General features: G+C 42.5%; 1 protein-coding gene across 4 annotated transcripts in view; it reads left to right on the forward strand.

Moving 5' to 3' along the window:
• The window catches only part of LOC144492916 (BCL-6 corepressor-like protein 1), a 179,850-nt gene that overhangs the window by 58,736 nt on the left and 99,299 nt on the right, over positions 1-21,815 (forward strand). For all 4 annotated transcript variants that reach the window (XM_078211538.1, XM_078211541.1, XM_078211539.1 and 1 more), the window contains one exon: positions 10,874-11,007. In XM_078211538.1, coding sequence (XP_078067664.1) covers positions 10,922-11,007 — 86 coding nt within the window. In that variant the 5' untranslated portion in view covers positions 10,874-10,921. The remainder of the gene's footprint in view (positions 1-10,873; positions 11,008-21,815) is intronic.

Consider the following 21,815-nt stretch of genomic DNA (forward strand, 5'->3'; position numbering starts at 1 on the left):
ACAGGGATTTTTCAGTTGACCTCAGGTTGGGACCAAATTAAGTCCTGAGTTCACAATTACCAGAAATGAGATTGGTGGCTGTGCAATCTTCTGGAATTGGCCTCCTAATAGCCTGCCTCTGCACTCGCTTTCCTATTAGGAAGGTGGGCAGATCCAATCAAAAAGTAACTCTGAACCCATGGCAGCCCCACTAGGAGAGGTGGCGCTGCTGTGGTGTGTTGGCCAGTGCAAGAGTATGATGGTAGGGGGATCACTGCTGCTGGGGCCTTGACCTAAGTAGTTGGCTGCCCGCCTCCTTAGAGTCGGCAACTGATCCTATTCCTACACCATCCTGGGAAAGTTCTGCAGTGGTTATAATGCATTGGTTAGCTGTCCCACTGCAGTTCCACCTATTTTCCCAGACTCCTGTCTCCAGGCCTGCCAACACGGGGCTGAGAAAAGTCACTGCAGTCGCTAATGCTTTACAAGCAGTTTTGAAACAATCCCTTCATTGTGAAAGCTATCTCTGAGTTAAGGTTGTGTTATGGTCCCAGCTAATAATACTGGACTAGTCAGATCCAGGAGTGAAAGCTGGCTTGATAGTTTCTAAAAAGGTTAAGATCTATGGAAGAATGTTACTGATTAAATTCTCAGGAGTCTGCTGATTAACTTTTAATAAAAAGAATAAAATATTTATTTATCAAGAAAAATGAACTATGTTGTACCAGACAAAAAGGTTGGAAACATCTCAATACAAGAGGATGACGTAAATTCACACTATTTCTTTACCCCAGCACCTAAACCACTGAAGAGTAACCACGAGGTGACACAGATTTCCTGCTTGGGTTTTGCATAGTAGCAATTTTCTTCCAGTGAATTTCTGAACATTCACTCGATGCTTTTCACTCGACTCGTATCTCTCTCTGAGCCATCCAAGACCACACACTAAACATATTGTTTCTTCAACTGCAGAGCAAACAAATGAGTTCATAGACTCATAGAATCCCTACAGTGCAGAAGGAGGCCATTCAGCCCATCGAGACTGCACCGACGACAATCCCACCCAGGCCCTATTCCCATAACCCCACTTACCCTGCTAGTCCCCTGCACTATCTGGCAATTTAGCATGGCCAATCAACCTAACTGGCACATCTTTGGACTGTGGGAAGAAACCAGAGCACCCAGAGAAAACCCACATAGAGAAAGTGCAAACTCCACACAGACAGTGACTTGAGGCCAGAAATGAACTCGGGTCCCTGGTGCTTTGAGGCAGCAGTACTAACCAGTGTGCTACCATGCTAAGTTCCCTAAACTTGGCCTTCCAGTGGCATATGTGCTAAACTGATCACTGTACTGAGATATATAACTGACTCAAAAAGCTTAAAATTCCTAGCATCTCTCTCTGACACACACTGAACTCTTCCCTCTCAACATCTGTCTTTTTTTATTTGCGTCTCCAGACCATTATAATTAGACAACAGTAATCTTTCTTCTACTTTGTGTTTTTCTCCCAACAATCACTAAACTTTAAAATCCCTTTTTAACTAATTTCTTCAACTTCATGGTTTGTAAAACCTCATTAAAAAATGTATATATACAAATAAACTCAAATGTTTAGTCAAAAATTTATCCAGGTTCCCAGGCACCAAGACTTACAGCCTAAATAAAACAGAAACCATTTGACCTTTCTTAATGCATATTTTTTTTTACAAATCAATTTAAGGGATGTGGGTGATGCTGGCTAGGCCAGCATTTATTGCCCATCTCTAATTTCCCTTCAGAAGGTGGTGGTAAGCTGCTTTCTTGAACTGCTGTAGTCCCTGAAGTGTAGGTACACCGACAGTGCTGCTAGGGAAGGAATACCAGCATGTTGACCTCATGACGGTGAAAAGATGGCAACATATTTCCAAGTCAGGATGGTGAGTGACTTGAATGGCAACCTCCAGGTGGTGGTGTTCCCATGCATTTGCTGCTTTTGTCCTTCTAGGTAGTAGTGGTCAGCTTAAAATTTATATGTTCTTTATAACACCTGCGCCAAAAGCTTTATTTATAACATATTAGTTCAGGCAAAATTGTTCAGATGAAATTACAAATTAACTAAATGTACATAATATTATAATGAATTGATTACTCCTGAGCATGACATTATAGACCTGACATGTTGTGGTTCATTTTCAGTGTTCTGGAAGCTATTGAACAGGGAATGAGTGCTTTTCACCCAAACTCCAGAGCTATTCAGTGAAATATACCATGCAACAAATAATTATTTCAATGTTAATTTATTTTCTGATGTTGCTGCCTCATTGTTACAAACTTTGGGAAGTTTAGTTAATCCTGATGATAGGTGACACCTCCTTGTGGTCACTTGGGGAAATATATCAGTTGCTTTTAGTGCTGAAACATTGAATAGGAAAATCTCCTGTTTGGTTCTCTGGTTTTGGCTGATTTAACTCCTCTCATCCAGAGCAGCACCAGGAGTCTACAAAGCAGGAGTCCCTGCTTTGCTAGGGTCGGGGAGGAGGGTGGGAGAGGTTGGAAATCAGTCAGGGTTCCTGCTCCTAATTAGTGAAAAGCGCATAAAACACAATAATTGTAAACTAAATAGAAAGAAAACAGTATTGACACTTTGGGAGTAAGATTAATCAAGTTAGTGATGATGAGAGGTGAAGCAAACTTGATCAATAAGAATCATAGAATCCCTACAATACAGAAGGAGGCCATTTGGCCCATTTGAGTCTGTACCAACACAATCCCACCCAGGCCCTAATCCAATAACTCATTTACCCAGCTCATCCCCCTGGCACTAGGGTCAGTTTAGCATGGCCAATCATCTTTGGACTGTGGGTTATAATAGTTACTGAAATTTACTATTGGAAAAAATACTCAAGCTAAGTGTAAAATAATCTGGACAATTGGATGTAAACTGAAACAGGTCAGGGATGAAATAGCACCTAAATATGCAAAGCATATAAAAGCAATGAATATTATGCATAATTGATTCATTGAGATATTAACAGGCTCGAAGGTTACAGTTGTAAAGGTAAACTTAACCTAGTTTTTTAAAACTAAAATTGTGAAAGACTAACTGATACCTAATGAATTATGATAGGTCATGATCAGGGGAAGTCTTTTGATAATTGAAACAGAAATGAAAGGGCCCAAATTAAGATTGTCACTAAATTAACTAAAGGCAAGTGTGGAAATAAATTGTTAAATTGGGTGGTTAAAATGTAGAATTCTCTACATAAACTGGTGGAAGCAAAGTTCATTAAAATACCTTAAAAGGAAAATAGCTTATTGAAAAAGAGCAATATTAAGGGTGATTGACCAGGATAGTGGGAATAAATTAGATGGCTTTTGTACAGAAAAACATCAGCACAAGCTTGATGGGGGGGTGGGGAATGTTTCTGCATTGTGGTTTATTATGGCAGACTACAGTTAAGCATTTTGTCTGGGTGTAATATAAAGTATTGCCAAAATTATTTACTCTGGGTGGGGGTGGGTTGGGGTGTACCCTAAAGATGCACTGGGAAATCACTCTTGGAACTTCATAGGGTAAGCATTTGCATGGAAATTGGCTCGAACTTCAGACTTCCTCTGGACAACTGCCCTATGCTGTGAACCATCTGAAAATGCTGAGCTTAAACTTCGAAAGTCAACCTGGTAGATATAGTGGGTAAAAATTAATTATTCACCATTAGGGGTTACTAAAGTGTCACTCTATATTTGAGAACAAGAGTGATAGCTGAAATACAATTATCTAAAAGTTCTAATTATTGCATCTAGTTGCTAATGTGCATTCTGGGAGGGGAATTATCTTAGTTTTTGGACCAGTTTTTAAAATAGAGAAATAATATTTAAGGTGCTAAATCCTCACAAGAGGTTTTTAAAAAATTATTTCCCCTTAAGTTTTCAACTACCAAAATCGTAGGGGGTTCGTCCTTGGCGTTTCAGAGCATACACAACATCCAGTAACAGTCTTGCGTTTGGTGTGTTCGGTGTAGGTGACCGAGTCCCGAATGATATTCTCCAAGAAAACCTTCAGGACTCCGTGGGCTTCTTCGTAGATGAGGCCTGAAATGCGCTTAACGCCCCCACGCTGAGCGAGCCGACGGATAGCAGGCTTAGTTATTCCCTGGATATTATCGCGGAGAACTTTCCGGTGCCGTTTAGCACCGCCCTTCCCAAGACCTTTCCCACCTTTACCTCTACCAGACATCCCACCCTGACAGCGAGTTCAAATGTGTGGATATTTTCAGATATATGATTTAAAAAGTATCAAAAAAATCTCAGCTCTGAAGGTTGCATTGTAACAAATGATGTGGAATTTACTTTATCTACTGAGCAAGGTGCATAACCATAAATTGTTTCTAAATCTGGAAAGTTTCTCAAGAGAAATCTATTAAAGGGTTGTTCCTTCTGTGTATTAGAGCTAACACATTTTGTTAATCATCACCTACAATAATTTTGTTTAGAATGGTGCCACCTTTTACGTATGCTCCTAAAATGTTTTAGGATATTTGTAGCTCGCTGGCTCAGCATTAACCAACAGTATTTGGTTGCTTCAAATGCCAATTTGGGAATTTTGCATCTGTTTCTACTTTTCCATGAATACAGTGCAAATAGTGACAAGTTTACAAATATGCATATTATATATTATATCCAACCTTCTAAGACACTCCAACATGATGAGCACTACTTGATTACATTGAAGTTAAAAGCTGGAAATACACAGTAGATTAACCAGCAGTGTTATCATTTGGGTAAATATTCTGGCAGAATCAAACCATATCTTTACCATGAATGTTAACCTGTGCCTATGTGTATCCAACATTTCTTGTTCTCAAGTCAAGTTTCCTGTATTTCAATTTTTTTTCCTTTTAAAACTTGTATGAAGGTTTCAGATTTTTCACTTCTGATACATATTGTGTAGAGGGCCATTTAACTTAGTTGGCTTGATGACTAGCTTGTAGTTAAGAATAATGGCAACGACATGGGTTCAATTCACATTCTAGTGGAGGTAGACCAGAGACCAGCCTCATCCTGCCCCAATGGAAGGAAATGGTAAAGCACCATTGACAAAAGCTGCCATCTAAACAGCTGAGGATGTAACATAAGCAGATAATAAGCCATGGACCCATCTTTGGACAGAGTACACATGACATATTGTGAATGATGGTTTCTGATTTTTCACTTATTATGCATATCTCCTATTCACATACTTTATAATGTTTTCTGCTCATTGAGCAGATGGTCTGGCGCTTAATAAGTTGTTCATTGACAATATAACGGGGCAGGGGTGTTCTGATTGCCTTTGTATTTGTAAAACACCTGCAATGCATCCAACCTTTTTGAAATCACAGTTAAATAACTTGCAGAATTTCAATCTACAGTCATTGATGATACTACTTACAACAGAATATTTGAACTACGACCCAAGAATCTTCTAGTGGTGTGTTACAGATCGCTCCAGGAACCCAAGTTACTATATATAGCAAACTGCACTTTTACATGCATGTTTTAGTTTGGTGCTTAAGGACATGATGGTCAGGATTCCAACTTTCTTTCCATCTCATGGCTGGCTAGGAATCTCTTCTGTTCTTATTGCCTCCTGTTGGTATGTGTTGGAAGGATTTTCAGATTGATAATCAATCTGTTTGACCACGTTATGAACTTGCCTTCCTTGGCCATCGAGTTCTGGGGTGGGACTTCAATCCAGAGCTTTTGACTCAGAGGCAGGATGCTACCAACTGTGCCACAAACCCTTGTAATCTTTTAGTACTTAACATTATTTATTGACACACTTTGACAAACAGAAGGTGGATAGAGCCTTGTAGGCAATGCTTATGTATGTAAACTGCAAACTAGCTTTTCAAAGGTTTGGTAAAAGAAACTAGAATAGCACTTTAAACCTCAGTTGTATGTAGTGTACTTTAACAAATGTGCTGCTTTTTTATTTATGTGACTAATTTTCTTTGTATATTCAGGCACTAGTTTTGCCTCTTTTAATTCATAAGAAATACAAAATGATAACAAAGACAGTGTCATCAAGCTACTCATGAAATAAATGTTTTTAAACAATTGAACTAAAACATATATGTTCTAAGTTCTGTAATGATACTTCAACTCAAACCATTTCGATAGCTAAATAAATATTTTATAACACGTTTTGCTTGATACATTCATGAGGGAAAAATGAATAGAGGGTTTTGGGAGCAGTGTAAGAGGGGGCAATTAGAGTGAGAGAAAGTTTATGTGGAGTGTAAACATTGACATGGGTTAGTCTGGTGGAATTACCTGATTCTGTGCCCTTTTTGGATTTGATTTGAAATGATACACACAGCTTTTGGTGCATGAATTTCTAGCATGCTGGAAGCTGTCATGTTGGTATTCTACTTTCCAAGTCCAATGTCCCAGCTTTATTCCAACATCAGGGTACAGGGAAGAAAAACATTTGATAGAACATTTCAATGGAGACTGTTTTTACACTTTATTTGACTTCCGAGAAAATTGTATGTTCATTAATCAATTACAGAATACCAATATTGCTGATCTGGTAAGTTCTATTTTCAGATTTGGATGAGTAGAAAATGTTCTTCTGAAGTCTGAGTTAATGGAAATAATGTGTTGCACGCCATTTGCAATCCTGTTCTGTGTTATGGTAGAAATTGAGTATCCAAATGGAACATGGGAACAGGGTAGAACATTTAACATTAAGTCTGTTCTGCCATTCAATAAAATTTTGACTGTTCTGTGACCTAATTCGCTTTGCCCCATTTTGCTTATTATCTTAAAATCAAAATTAACAATTGATCTAGCATCAATTGGTGTTTGCAGAAGAGGAGTTTGAGTTTCTATCACTCTTTGCATGACAAAGTGTTTTCTAATTTCATTTCTGAAACTTCCAGACCCGACCCTCCCGCCAGCCTGAGACTCCCCAACCAGCAGAAGTAGTTTCTCCAAGTCTACTCAAACTGTTCCCCTTAATATTTTGAAAATTACATTCAAGTAACCCTTTAGCCTCCTAAGTTCTAGCAAATTTGTTTAATCTCTTGTCATAGCTTAACCCTTTGGGAGTCCAGGCATAATTCTAGTAATTCTCTGCAGCTTTCCCTCCAAGGCTCGTGTATCCTTCTGAAGGTCTTCAGACCAGTACAGTTTTAGGTTGTCAGAATTTTGACAGATCTTGTGGATCTGCTAAAAAAAAGCCTCACTTGAAATGTTGTACATCAGGTTTGGAGCAAGAATGAACAGGTACAGTGAAATATGAAGATAGTTCAGCTCAACACATGGCTAAACAACTAGTGTAAGAGGGAGGGTTTCAGATATCTGGACCATTGAGATCTCTTCCAGGGCAAGTGGCGCCTGTACAAGAAGGACGGGTTGCAGCTAAACTGGCAGGGCAAAAATATTCTGGCCAGGAGGTTTACCAGTGTCACACGGGAGGATTTAAACTAATTTGGCAGGGGGGTGGGAAAGGTGAATTAACTGAAGGGAAACTAGAGAGTAGGGCCAGCAAGACTCAGAGGAAGCAGGCAGGGTGTGAAGTGTAACAGGTAAAGCAGATGAATTTAGAGCTTGGATGAGTACTTGGAACTATGACGTTGTTGCCATTACGGAGACTTGGTTATGGGAAGGACAGGATTGGCAGCTTAACGTCCCAGGATACAGATGTTTCGGGCGGGATGGAGGGGAATGTAAAAGGGGTTGGGGGAGTTGCACTACTGGTTAAGCAGAATATCACAGCTGTACTGCGGGAGGACACCTCGGAGGACTCACACAGCGAGGCAATATGGGTAGAGCTCGGGAATAGGAAGGGCATAGTCACAATGTTGGGGGTTTACTATAGGCCTCCCAACAGCCAGCGGGAGATAGAGGAACAGATATGTAGGCAGATTTTGCAAGGTTTAAAAGTAACAGGGTTGTTATGGTGGGCGATTTTAATTTCCCCTATATTGACTGGGACTCACTTAGTGCTAGGGATGTGGATGGGGCAGAGTTTGTAAGGAGCATCCAGGAGGGCTTCTTGAAACAGTATGTAGATAGTTCAACTAGGGAAGGGGATGTACTGGACCTGGTATTGGGAAATGAGCCCAGCCAGGTGGTCGACCTTTCAGTCGGGGAGCAGTTTGGGAACAGTGACCACAATTCAGTAAGCTTTAAGGTACTGATGGATACAGATAAGTACAGTCCTTGGGGGAAGGCTAATTACAAGAATATTAGGCTGGAACTAAAGAATGTAGATTGGGAGCAGATGTTTGAGGGCAAATCAACATCTGGCATGTGGGAGGCTTTCAAGTGTAAGTTGATAGGAATTCAGGACCAGCACGTTCCTGTAAGGATGAGGTACAAGTATGGCCAGTTTCGGGAAACTTGGATAACGAGAAATATTGTGAGCCTAGTCAAAAAGAAAAAGGAAGCATTTGTCAAGGCTAGGAGACTGAGAACACACAAAGCAAGTGTGGAATACAAACAAAGTAGTTAGAAACTTAAGCAAGGAGTGAAGAGGGCTAAAAGGGTTCACAAAGTCATTGGCCAGCAGGATTAAGGAAAATCCCAAGGCTTTTTATGCATATATAAAGAGCATAGGGTTGCGAGAGGGTTGGCCCACTCAAGGACGGGAGGGAATTATGCGTGGAGCCAGAGGAAATGGGTGAGGTATTAAATGAGTACTTTGCATCAGTATTCACCAAAGACAAGTACTTAGTGGATGATGAGTCTGGGGAAGTGTGTGTCGATAGTTTGGGTCATGTTGAGATCAAAAAGGAGGAGGTATTGGGGTTCTTGAGAAACATTAAGGTAGACAAGTCCCCAGGGCCTGATGAGATATACCCCAGAATACTGAGAGTGGCAAGGGAGGAAATTGCTGGGGCCTTGAGAGAAATATTTGTACCCTCACTGGCTCCCAGAGGATTGGAGAATAGCCAATGTTGTTCCTTTGTTTAAGAAGGGTAGCAAGGATAATCCAGGTAATTACAGGCCGATGAGCCTGCGTCACTGGTAGGGAAAATATTGGAGAAGATTCTTTGAGTCAGGATTTATTCCCACTTGGAAATAAGTGGACGTATTAGCAAGAGGCAACATGGTTTTGTGAAGAGGTCATGTCTCACTAACTTGATCGAGTTTTTCAAGGAAGTGACGAAGATGGTTGATGAGGATTGGGCAGTGGATGTTGTCCACATGGACTTCAGTAAGGCCTTTGACAAGCTCCCTCATGGCAACCTGGTACAGAAGGTGAAGTCACATGGGATCAAAGGTTAGCTGGCAAGATGGATACAGAATTGGCTTGGTCAGAGAAGACACAATGTAGCATTGGAAGTGTGTGTTGGAAGGCTGTGACTGGTCGCATTCCTCTGGGATCAGTGCTGAGACCTTTGCTGTTTGTAAGATATATAAATGATTTGGAAGAGAATGTAACTGGTTTGATTAGTAAGTTTACGGACGACGCAAAGGTTGGTGGAATTGTAGATAGCAATGAGGACCATCAGTGGATACAGCAGGATATAGATCGGTTGGAGACTTGGGCGGAGAGAAGGCAGATGGAGTTTAATCCGGACAAATATGAGGCATTTTGGAAGGTCTAATACAGATGGGAAATATACAGTAAATGGCAGATCCCTTAAGAGTATTGATAGACAGAGGGATCTGGGTGTACAGGTACACAGGCCACTGAAAGTGGCAACGCAGATGGAGAAAGTAGTCAAGAAGACATATGGCATACTTGCCTTCATCGGCCGGGGCACTGAGTTTAAAATTTGGCAAGTCAAGTTGCAGCTTTTTTAAAATCTTAGTTGGGCTGCACTTGGAATATAGCATTCAATTCTGGTCGTCACACTAGCAGAAGGATGTGGAGGCTTTGGAGAAAGTACAGAAAAGATTTACCAGGATGTTGCCTGGTATGGAGGGCATTAGCTATGAGGAGAGGTTGGAGAAACTTGGTTTGTTCTCACTAGAACGACGGAGGTTGAGAGGCAAACTGATAGAAGTCTACAAGATTATGAGGGACATGGACAGAGTGGATAGAAGCTTTTTCTAGCCATGTACCAACCGACTTAAGAACAGCTTCTTCCCTGCTGCCATTGGACTTTTGAATGGACCTACCTCACACTAAGTTGATCTTTCTCTACACCCTAGCTATGACTGTAACACTTCATTCCGCACCCTCTCCTTTTCTATGAACGGTATGCTTTGTATAGCATGCAAGAAACAATACTTTTCACTGTATACTAATACATGTGACAAATCAAATCGGGGTGGAAGAGTCAATTACTAGGGGCATAGATTTAAGGTGCGAGGGACAAGGTTTAAAGGAGATGTACGATGCAAGTTTTTTTACACAGAGGGTGGTGGGTGCCTGGAACTCACTGCTGGGGAGGTTGTGGAAACAGACACGATAGCGACTTAAGGGGCGTCTTGACAAATGCATGAATAGGATGGGACTAGAGGGATATGGTCCCCAGAAGGGTAGGGAATTTTAGTTCAGACAAGCAGCATGGTTGGTACAGGCTTGGAGGGCCGAAGGGCCTGTTGCTGTGCTGTAATTTTCTTTGTTCTTTGTCTCAAATTCAGCTGTCCAAAAATTGGATATTTTTAGCATGTTCCATACATCAATTTGAATTGAGTAAAATAAAAACAGTAACTTAGCTGGATCATTTGACTAGGTGCCACATTAATGTGGTGTGGTGCCAGATTAGTTCCTCCTTCGCTCCTTTCCTACCAGTCTATTTTCATGCTCCTGATGACCCCTGACCCGTCCATGACCCGCACTGCCTGACCTGAAATCTGGCAAAATCTGAAATCCAGTACGGTGTCTGTCCTGAGGTTACTGGTTTTGAGGAACTGTACCTGTATTACAAATACCTTTAGTTGTTAATGCTTATCCTTTGTCATGCAGATTGGAGTAGTGAAGGAGTGCAGCCACTGTCATTGATCTTCACCTGACATGCTTGCCACAGCTTCGCTGTACAACGGCGTTCACGACTGGACAAATTCCGACCGAATCCGGATGTGTGGCATTAAGGAAGATAGGTGAGTGATACTGCGAAGAAATGAATGGAAAGATTGTAATCTGGTTGAACCCATCTATCTAGAAATTTGCTAATCTCCTGAATTCCAGCAAAGAAACATGATGTAAAGGATCAGAAAAAGGCCATAGGTCCTCATAGAAACCCTACAGGGCAGAAGGAGGCCATTCGGCCCATCGAGTCTGCACCGACCACAATCCCACCCAGGCCCTACCCCCACATATTTTACCCACTAATCCCTCTAACCTACGCATCCCAGGACTCTTAAGGGGCAATTTTTAACCTGGCCAATCAACCTAACCCGCACATCTTTGGACTGTGGGAGGAAACCGGAGCACCCGGAGGAAACCCACGCAGACATGAGGAGAATGTGCAAACTCCACACAGACAGTGACCCGAGCCGGGAATCGAACCCAGGACCCTGGAGCTGTGAAGCAGCAGTGCTAACCACTGTGCTACCGTGCCACCAAACTCAAACTCAACCATTTTTGCCTGATCTCAGTCTGATCTACCTCTCCTTTCATTATGTCCATTATTTTTTTTCTCTCGAGAAACAACAAGGGTTTTAATTTAGTTTGGTTTTGTTAAACCTAAAAATAGTGAGTGGGTTTAGGAGTGGTTAAAAGGGCTGAAGTTGAAAGTGGAAACTGGCTGCTGAATTCTACTTTTAACAGCACATCCACTTGCATATCATAGAATCATTAAAGTGCAGAATCATAGAACCCCTACAGTGCAGAAGAAGGCCATTCGGTCCATCGAGTCTGCACTGACGACAATCCCACCCAGGTCCCATTCCCGTAACCCCACATATTTACCCTGCTAATCCCCTGACATTCGGGTCAACTTAGCATGGCCAATCAACCGACCCACACATCTTTGGACTGTGGGAGGAAACCGGAGCACCTGGAGGAAACCCACGCAGACACGGGGAGAATGTGTAAACTCTGCACAGTGACCCAAAGCCAGGTCCCTGGGGCTGTGAGGCAGCGGTGCTAACCACTGTGCTACCGTGCTGCCCCAGAAGAGGCCCTTCGGCCCATCGAGTCTGCACCAACATGCGAGAAACACCTGAACTCCCACCTAATCCCATCTACCACCACGTGGCCCATAGCCTTGAATGCTCTGATGTGCCAAGTGCTCATCCAGGTACTTTTTAGAGGATGTGAGACAACCCGCCTCTACCACCCTCCCAGGCAGTGCATTCTAGACCATCACCACCCTCTGGGTTTTTCTTTACATCCTCTCTAAACCTCCCTCACCTTGAACCTATGTCCACTTGTGATTGACTCTTCAACTAAGGGGAACAGCTGCTCCTTATCCACTCTGTCCATGTCCCTCATAATCTTGTACACCTCAATCAGGTTGCCCCTCAGTCTTCTCTGCTCCAACGAAAACAACCCAAGCCAATCCAACCTCTCTTCATAACTTAAATGTTCCTCCATCCTGGTGCATCTCCTCTGCACTTCCTCCAGTGCAATCACATCCTTCCTATAATGTGGCGACCTGAACTGCACACAGTATTCTAGTTGTGGCCTCATCAAAGTTTGATACAACTCTAACATGACTTCCCTGCTTTTGTTAACTATGCCTCTTTTTGATAAAAGCAAATGTCCCATATGCCTTTTTCACCAGCCCACTAACATGCCGTTCCACCTTCAGGGATCTGTGGACAAACACGCCAAGGTCCTTTCTTCCACAGAATTTCCTAGTGTCCTACCATTTATTGAATACTTCCTTGTCAAATTACTCCTTCCAAAATGTATCACCTCACACTTTTCAGGGTTAAATTTCATCTGCCACTTATCTGCCCATTTGACCATTCCGTCTATATCTTCTTGTAGCCCATAACACTCAGCCTCACTGGTAACCACTCAGCCAATCTTTGTGTCATCTGCAAACTTATAATCCTACATAATCCCTACATAGTCAATGTTGTTTTATTAAATAACGAATAATAGGGGACCCAACACAGATCACTGTGGTACGCCACTGGACACTGGCCTCCAGTCCCTTAAGCAGTCTTCTGTCATCACCCCCTGTCTCCTACAACTGAGCTAATTTTGTAGCCACTATATGAGGAAACCCTCTCAGGATAGGCCAGTTATCAATTTATACATGTTTAAAAAGTTATTAGCAGCTGTTGTATCTGTGATTTTTGAATTTAATTCTGGGATGGATGGGTTTCACAGATTCATGGAACTCATCGGTGAAAACAAGATGAGAGAACAGCAAAATTAAGGGAATTGAACAAATTGCAGACATAAAAATCATATAAGCAGTCAGATCTCACACCTGCTTCTTTACCTAAATGAAAGGCTTTTTTTCACAGGACTTGTTCTGAGAGTGTGTTTTCATTACTTTGGAAGTGACTTCTGATACTTTGGTGGTCATTTCTAGTATTTCTGTGCGTCTGACCCACGCTCCCCATCTGTCAAACATCAATTCTGATGTGGAGATGCCGGCGTTGGACTGGGGTAAACACAGTAAGAAGTTTAACAACACCAGGTTAAAGTCCAACAGGTTTATTTGGTAGCAAAAGCCACAAGCTTTCAGAGCCTTAAGCTCCTTCAGGTGAGTGAGAATTCAATTCACAAACAGGGCATAATACACATCTCTTTAACCTGTCTTAATGCTCTCTCCATTCACATTGTTTGTACCTTTAAGACTTGATTAGCTGTAAGTATTCGCATTCCAACCATTATTCTGTAAATTGAGTTTGTGTCTTTATATGCCCTGTTTGTGAACAGAATTCCCTCTCACCTGAAGAAGGAGCTTAAGGCTCCGAAAGCTTGTGGCTTTTGCTACCAAATAAACCTGTTGGACTTTAACCTGGTGTTGTTAAACATCAGTTCAGCATGGGTATCTGTTATAGAGGTTTACTGAGAATCAATATCAGCAACACAGCAGGTGTAGCAGCAGCCTTCTCATCAGCCTACCACTCCATAGCAGAGAGGAGATGGACACAGAAGTGCAGCTTGCAGGCGGTGATACTGATGACACACTGACAAAGGGTCAGGTATGTCTGAGAACCAGTGTCTTAACGTGGCTCAGTATCACATCATGCGCTCAGTACATTTGCAGCATCCTGCCAAGTGGACCAGGTGGGCATGCATTGTTAGCGGTTGTCAAGTCACCACTGTCCTTAATTTCTTCGCCACTAGCTCCTTCCAGGGATCCTCAGGAAATGTTTATAGAAGCTCGCAATCTGCTGCCCACAAACGTATCACACCAGTGACCAATGTCATGTTTCTTGGGGCTGGAAATTGCACTTTTCAACCTATAGGGTCAGTCAGAATGAGATGATGAGACTTAGGCTGAATAGCCTACTTCTGCTCCTAATGAGTCTGCTCCGCCATTCAATGAGATCATGACTGATCTGATATGATAATCTTCAACTCCACTTTCCTGCCTTATCTCCATAATCCTTGATTCCCTTACCGATTAAAAATCTTTCTACCTCAGCCTTGAACATACTTAATCTAGTTTCTAAGCTCTCTGCAACAAAGAATTCCACAGTTCACTACCTTCTGAGAAAAAATGCTTCCTCATCTCTATGTTAAATGGGCAACAACTTACTCTGAGATTATACCTAGTCCTAAGCTCTCCCACAAGGAAAATTCAACCTTTCAGCATCTAATTGTTCATAATATTCCAGGTGTGGTCTTATATAGTTTTGGCAAGACTTCCCTATTTTTATACTCCATTCCATTTGAAATAAAGGCCAGCTTTCCATTTGTCTTCCACTATTACAGGAGAAATCTAGTCAAAACCATACAACCACAAGAATGGTCATTGAAGAAGCAGTTGGAAAGCTAAAGATGCACTTTAGATACTTAAACAGATCTGGAGGCCTTCACTATGAGAAAGATGATGTGCTGGAGTCCACACAACCTAGTGCTGGAGGAGGAAGAAGAATGTGGTGTAGCAAGGGCACCAGCTGTTGTCATATTACTGCTTGGGATAAGTACATATATTCAAACATATGAATTAGGAGCTGAAATAGGCCATTTGGCCCCTCAAGCCTGCTCTGCCATTTGATTAAAATCATGGCTGATCTCACTGTGGCCTCAATGCCACTTTGCTGTCTACCCCTCCTACCCTTTTGATTCCCTTGTTAATCAAGAATCTGTCTACCTCTGTCTTCAAAATATCAGTGACCCTGTCTCTGCCACTCTCTGGGAAAGACATCTCCACAGACCTTCTGAGAGAGAAATTCTCCTCGTCTCTATCTTAAATGGGAGACACCTTATTTTTAAACTCTGCTCCCATTTCTGGTCTCTCCCACAAGGGGAAATATCCTCTCAACATCCACTCTGCCAAGTTCGCTCAGAATCTAATATGTTTCAATAAGATCACACTTCATTCTTTTAAACTCCAATGGATACAGCCCCAACCTGTCCAACCTTTTCTCATACGATAACCCCTCATCCCAGGGATAGCTCAATTCTGGTAGTGTTCAGCTAGATTGAAGTGGTGTACTCATCTGGCAATCACTGTGGGAACCCATTTGCCCCCACCCCCAGTTCCCAAATATAAAGCATTGCTGTCATAGATACCCATCATGTCCCCTCAGATACTGAAGCAGTCCATGCACAAATGCAGTAAAATCTGGGCAGTATTCAAGGTTGACAAGTTTCAAGTAACATTTGTACCACATAAGTGCCAGGCAATGACCATCTCCAACAAGGGAGAATTTAACCATTGCCCCTTTATATTTTTACATTCAATGGCATCACCATCGCTGAATCCTCCACCTTCAACATCCTGAGAGTTGCCATTGACCAGAAACTTGGACTAGCCATATAAATGCTCTGGCCACGAGAGTGGGACAGAAGGTAGATATCCTGTGGCAAGTAACACATCCCCTGGCTCTCAAAACCCTGTCTACCATCCACAAGACACAAGTCAGGAGTGTGATGGAATTCTGTCCCCTTGCCTGGTTGAGAGCAGCTCCAACAATACTTAAGAAGTTTAACAGTATCTAGGACAAAGCAGGGAGCCTGATTGGCACTCAATCCACACTCCCTCCCTCCATGACCGATGCACAGTAACAACAGCATGTACCATCTATAAGATGCACTGCAGGAACTCCTTAGATAGCACCTTCCAAACCCAAAATCACTACCAGCTAGAAGGACAAGGACATCAGATACTGAAGCAGTCCCCAAAAGTGATGTAGCCGTGGCCAAGTGGTTAAGGTGATGGACTCTTAATATATTACGGTCCCCTTGGTCAGGTTCAAATCCTGAGGCTACCCTATCCATAGTTCCCACTAAGTTTAAATTTTGACTCTATTAAAAAACATTTAGATAGTTACATGGGTACAATGGGTATAGAGGGATATGGGCCAAATGCGGGCAATTGGGATTAGCTTAGGGGTTTTAAAAGAAAAGGGCGGCATGGACAAGTTGGGCTGAAGGGCCTGTTTCCATGCTGTAAACCTCTATGATTCTATGAGATAAATGGGAACAACATCACGTGGAAGTTTTGCTCTAATAAGCCACTCGCCATCCTGACTTGGAAATATATCGATGTTCTTTCACTGTTGCTGGGTTAAAATCCTGGAACTACCTCCCTAACAGACCTATGGGTTTACCATCACCAAGTGGACTGTAGCAGTTCAAAAAGGCAACTCACCATCACCTTGTCAAAGGTAATTAGGGATGACCATCTATCAATAAATGCTGGCCTAGACAGTGAAGCCCACATCCGGTGAATGAATAAATGAAGTCCTCCAAGCGTCAGACTTCAGCTGCTGCTGCCTCTGCCTGATCTGTACATGTGTGCACATGTCTGTGAGGTGATCACCATATTGTGAACTCAAGCCCACTCCAGAACTAGGTCCCATCAAGATGTGTGCATTATGTTGGTGGAGGGTGAAGTTGAATGCATCATTAGATGGGAAGTCTGCTTCCTCATTAGAGTTGGGCTGGGGCTGCATCATCTGGAGGAAGTTCTTTGTCTTTTGCTGGTGGCTGGAGTAGAAAAAAGAGACAATCGGTGATTGACTAGACAGGCTTCTGTAGGCCAGTCACAGTCATTGTCTACGTATGGCTGATGTCTACGTGTGACCGATGTATACTTGAAGGACCCTCCATGGCTTGTTGCGGGAGGCCACCCTCACCTTTTACGGCCAATTCCTTATACGGAGAAAGTGTACTCAGGGTCGTTCCTCTCCCTGCCCATCCCCCCGGCCACGGTCTTCAATTTCTCCCTCCAATTATGGGCAAGCTTTTCCTGGATAAAGACAGATGGATGGACCGTGAGTAATATGGATGAAAGAGCCATTCAGAAGCATGCATGCTTGCTGTGTGTGCTGAACCCTCCCCAATAAGGAATGAAGACACTATTTGTGCGAGATCTAACATGAGATGGGGATCTTAAAGTGACTGGCAGGCAATCAGTGCTGATCTCACATTTGCTGACTATGTATGACGTCCTTTGACTGCTTGATGCACTTACGAATGTGAGTTCGGAGTGAAGGGAAGACTCGCTGATTAGTTCAGATCATTCATCCTTTTCCTGCGCAGCAGGATGGTCCTTTCTGATGGCCATGGGCACTGCACTGATCTTCCAGGTGATCTCCTCCCAGGCCGCCATGGTCAGGATGGTGGACCTCCTGCTCCCATCCTTTGTTGGATCTCCTGCTCCCATCCTTTGGAAGTAGGATCCCCCACCTTTCCTGTACACCCTGGAGGAGATTCCTCTGGGAGGCCTCAGTGAAGCATGCAGCAGAGGATTTTGTACGTTTGGGCGTTCAGCTCACATCTGTTCTGCAGTGAGTGAATGTGTCAGCAGATGCTGTTTAAATATGGTGGCAGGACCCCATGGGCTGACAAATCACTGCCCTGCTCCACCACGGGATTTGACGAGCTTTTCACTGATGCGTAATTAATGTGCTGTTAAACAGTAGATTGGGTGTGAAAATCCACCCCCTCCCCTCCTCAGCAGGAATCATACTGAGTCCCCCCCACCGCCGCCCCCCCCCCTCCCCCACTACTGTATTCATTCACGAATGGAAAATTTTGCTCTCACTCTCTCTCTCACGCATGCATGCTGTATCCCTCCCCTCACACGCACACATTTGTTGGTGCTCTCTCATTCACTCTATCACACACGCACCTCTTTCTCTCTCTCTCCTGCATACATACACTGCGGCAGCCAGATTGTTTACCCACCTATCCCTATCCAACAGCAATCTGGCTTATGGGCAGTGGGTTGGACAAGACTAATTTAAAGCATCATGGCCAAGAAAGGTATTTTGGTGATTGTGAGAGCAGGTGATAGAGATTGGAAAGGACATGGAGGTAGTTGGAAGCAAAATGGAAGAAACGGGTTCAGGGATAGGAATGAAATTTGACTTGGAAATTATGTAAAAGTGGAGGGAGCAGATAGTTGCTCTTGATTAAGAAATCTCTGAGCTCCTCTCACGTTTTAGAGAGGGTGAGAGGAGAGGTTTGAGGAGTCAGTTGGCTGGAAAGGATAGAGTTTTTGAGTTACTGTTCGCCAGGATCAACATGAAGCAGTGAACAATTTTGTCAGAGAGATGAGGCCTAGTTTGATATGGCTCGCTTGGATCTTGTGATGGATGCCTAATCTAGTTATGCTTGAAGTGCATTTCTGTTTGTGACCCATCAATTGAGGGAGTGAAATTGAGAGTTTTAGCAGTGGTATGAGATGGGAATGGGTGATGGGAGAGGTTTTACTGGAAACAATTCTGCAGCTTTTCCTGAACAAAGGTTGACTGCTTCCATTTTGGTTACTTCAAATATCAGATCTTTCAGAACTTTTCGAAGTACCAACAATATCACATATTCGTTGACCTGAGGGGTGTGTCTGTAATGATTATTCCATTGACATTTTTAACTGTGTGATTATGTATGTACCAAGTAAGGTGCTAGAAAATAATATTCACAAATGTCTTTCCATTTAATGATTGAACTGTCCCAACTCTGAGGTCCTTACATTATTTTTCTTTGCTCTGATGTTACGGTTCGATATTGGGTTCAGAAATCTGCCTTTGCAACAAATATTGCCTCACCTTGCTGCTCTTGAGGCAAGGATTACTCTCCAAGCAGGTTTGCACTGTTAATTTGACTTGGGTCTTTACTGGTGAGCAGTGTCAAAAGACTTTAATTTCATGTATCGGGGTTGAATTTCATATCTAATCCAATGGGCAAAGGAAAGGGCCCATTCTGAACCTGGAATATTTAGCCCTACCATTTGAGAGAAACTATATCATGCTTTGAATTCCTCTTTATCTGGTAAATGGGGAGTATTCTACCTTGTACTACTGCAATTCGTTAACAGGAGCGCCATATTATAAATTACTTGCTTGCAACAAAGATTTTAACTTAATATAGACTAAAGAACAATTGAAAAGTAGTTTATTTATCTGTAATTATGCTGATCAATACCAATTTGTTCTCCACTAAGGTGACTGATATCCTACAGTTGACTTTAAGATTAGTTAGAATAGTTGCTCTCATTGTATCAATTGTATTTGTAATCAGGATATGTCAACAGTTTTCAAACTGTGGCTCACGATCCCAAATACGGTTGCAGAGAGAGTGGATTGGATCCTACCCACTCTTCCCATTGGGCCCAAACTCAGGCTTGGGCTGCGTCCAGTCCTGTCTTTGCTCTGATCATCTTTCAGTCTCTCCCTGTCTCCAATTGTGAAAGTCCTACCCAGGGCCAACACTTTGAACAAATGTTCCTATCCTTGCTCTGATCATCTCTCAGTCTGTCTCTCCATTTCGTGAGAGTTCTACTCTGCCAACACTTTGTACAAGCTTGACAAGAATCATTGATTTTCTCCTCCCATACTTAGATTTCTCTTACTGGATCTGATCTCAGCACTGGCGTCCTGCAGCCCAAAACTTTTTTTTCTGATGATGATTTTAAAAATTCCATGCAGGGGAGTTAACAACTCAGGAATTCCTGTTCCTTGACCCATAATTGAACCTGGTGTGCGTTAAGAATTAGGAAGGCGGTTTATCAAATGGATCTGAAAGAAAAAACTAGCTTGGAGAATCAGCTCTTCTGGGGTGTATGTGGGAGATGCTGCTGGTGTGTGCGGGGGGAGGTGTTGATGGGAGAGTACCTTTCCTAATTATTATGCAATCCAGTCTGAAAGGAGACACATTTGCAATTTTCCTCTAAACATTGGTTTCTTCTGATGGAGTGTGGGGGTGTGTATTTTACAAGAATAGCAAGTTTTAATTAAAAATAAGTTAGGAAAATATGAAATTCTTATTAGACAATAGCTAGTAGGCTACGCAGGATCATGTGGTTGGTGAATCAGCTGTCCAAGACTCAGGATCTGCGGTGTCTCCCCACTGGCAAGCTGACCTTTGTGTGTGGTGGGGGAGAGTGGCCTCACCGAGTCTCTTGTCACTGAGGAATATGGAGAACTTGGCTGAAACCTACATCAGTGCTTAAAATAATATTTTCACAAAGTAATTTAAAATCAGATTTTTGCATTTATATGATATGTATATAAGTCATATAACAGACAAATTATATACTGAATATTACAATACTGCTTTATTTGTTGATAAATAGAGTCATGTTAATTTTCAAGTGTTAAAATGTACATTGGAAAACAGTTTGGGAAACACTACTGAAGGTGATGCACATGATTTAATTCACACTAACCAAAGCTGACAAACTAATTTTCATTTAAACTATGGTGGTTAGTAAGCAAATTTTCTACATTTTTTTAAACACCACTTAGAACTATAAGAGGAAATTCCCAGGGTCAAGCTGCAAAATCAAAAACGTGGCACTCTGCAACAGTCAGCTGTGACATCAGTTAGAGTGATCAGCAGTATTTTAAATTAGAAGAATGCCATCCTATGGTATCATTAAGTGTCCAACTTTATTGGCAATCAAAATGTTTCTGCTATAATTAATTATCAATTGTAAACTATTTACAATCAAAGCAAACCCTGCTTAAATGACTTCCCAGAATTTATTATGGACTACCCAGGGATTTGGGTGGCACGGTGGCACAGTGCACTGCTGCCTCTCAGTGCCAGGGACTCGGGCTCAATTCTGGCCTCTGGTGACTGTGTGGAGTTTGCACGTTCCCCTCGTGTTTGCCTGAGTTTCCTCCGGGTATTCCGGTTTATTCCCACACTCCAAATATGTGTGGGTTAGGTTGATTGGCCGTGCTAAATTGATACTTGGTGTCAGGGGATTAGTAGGATAAATATATGGGGTTACAGGGATAGGGCCTGGGTGGAATTGTTGTCGGTGCAGGCTTGATGGGCCAAATAGCCTACTTTTGCACTGTAAGGATTCTATACATAGGATAGAGAGTACAGAAACAGGCCATTCAGTTCAATCTGTCCATGCCAGTGTTAATGCTCACTCGAGTTTCCTCCCACCTTTTCTCATTTAAATCTAAATCATTGTAACCATACAATATCCCTCAATTGCATGTTCAGCTTCCCGTTAAATGCATCCATATTCGCTTTCTTGTAGCAGTGAGTTCCTTATTCCTGGAGTAAGTGTCTTCTGAATTCCCTATTGAATTTCTAAGTGATTGTCTTATTGATGGCCTCTAGTAGTGCTCTTCCTCACAAAAGAAAAACAATGGGGAGATGAATAAGCACTTTGTGGACGATTCTTCCAGCACGCTGTGCTGCGCAGTGGGCCAGGAGACATCAGTGGGAGACATTTTGCGGACTTCCCACTGGGCATCATGGCCTCCACATGTCTCCGGGACCAAGATTTTCAGTGTCATCGGCTCGAGCGGAGCTGATTACCATATTGAAATCAGCATTGCAATATGATTACCGGCCC

The sequence above is a fragment of the Mustelus asterias genome, chromosome 4 (genome assembly GCF_964213995.1).
Source record: "Mustelus asterias chromosome 4, sMusAst1.hap1.1, whole genome shotgun sequence".
Lineage (NCBI taxonomy): Eukaryota > Metazoa > Chordata > Chondrichthyes > Carcharhiniformes > Triakidae > Mustelus > Mustelus asterias.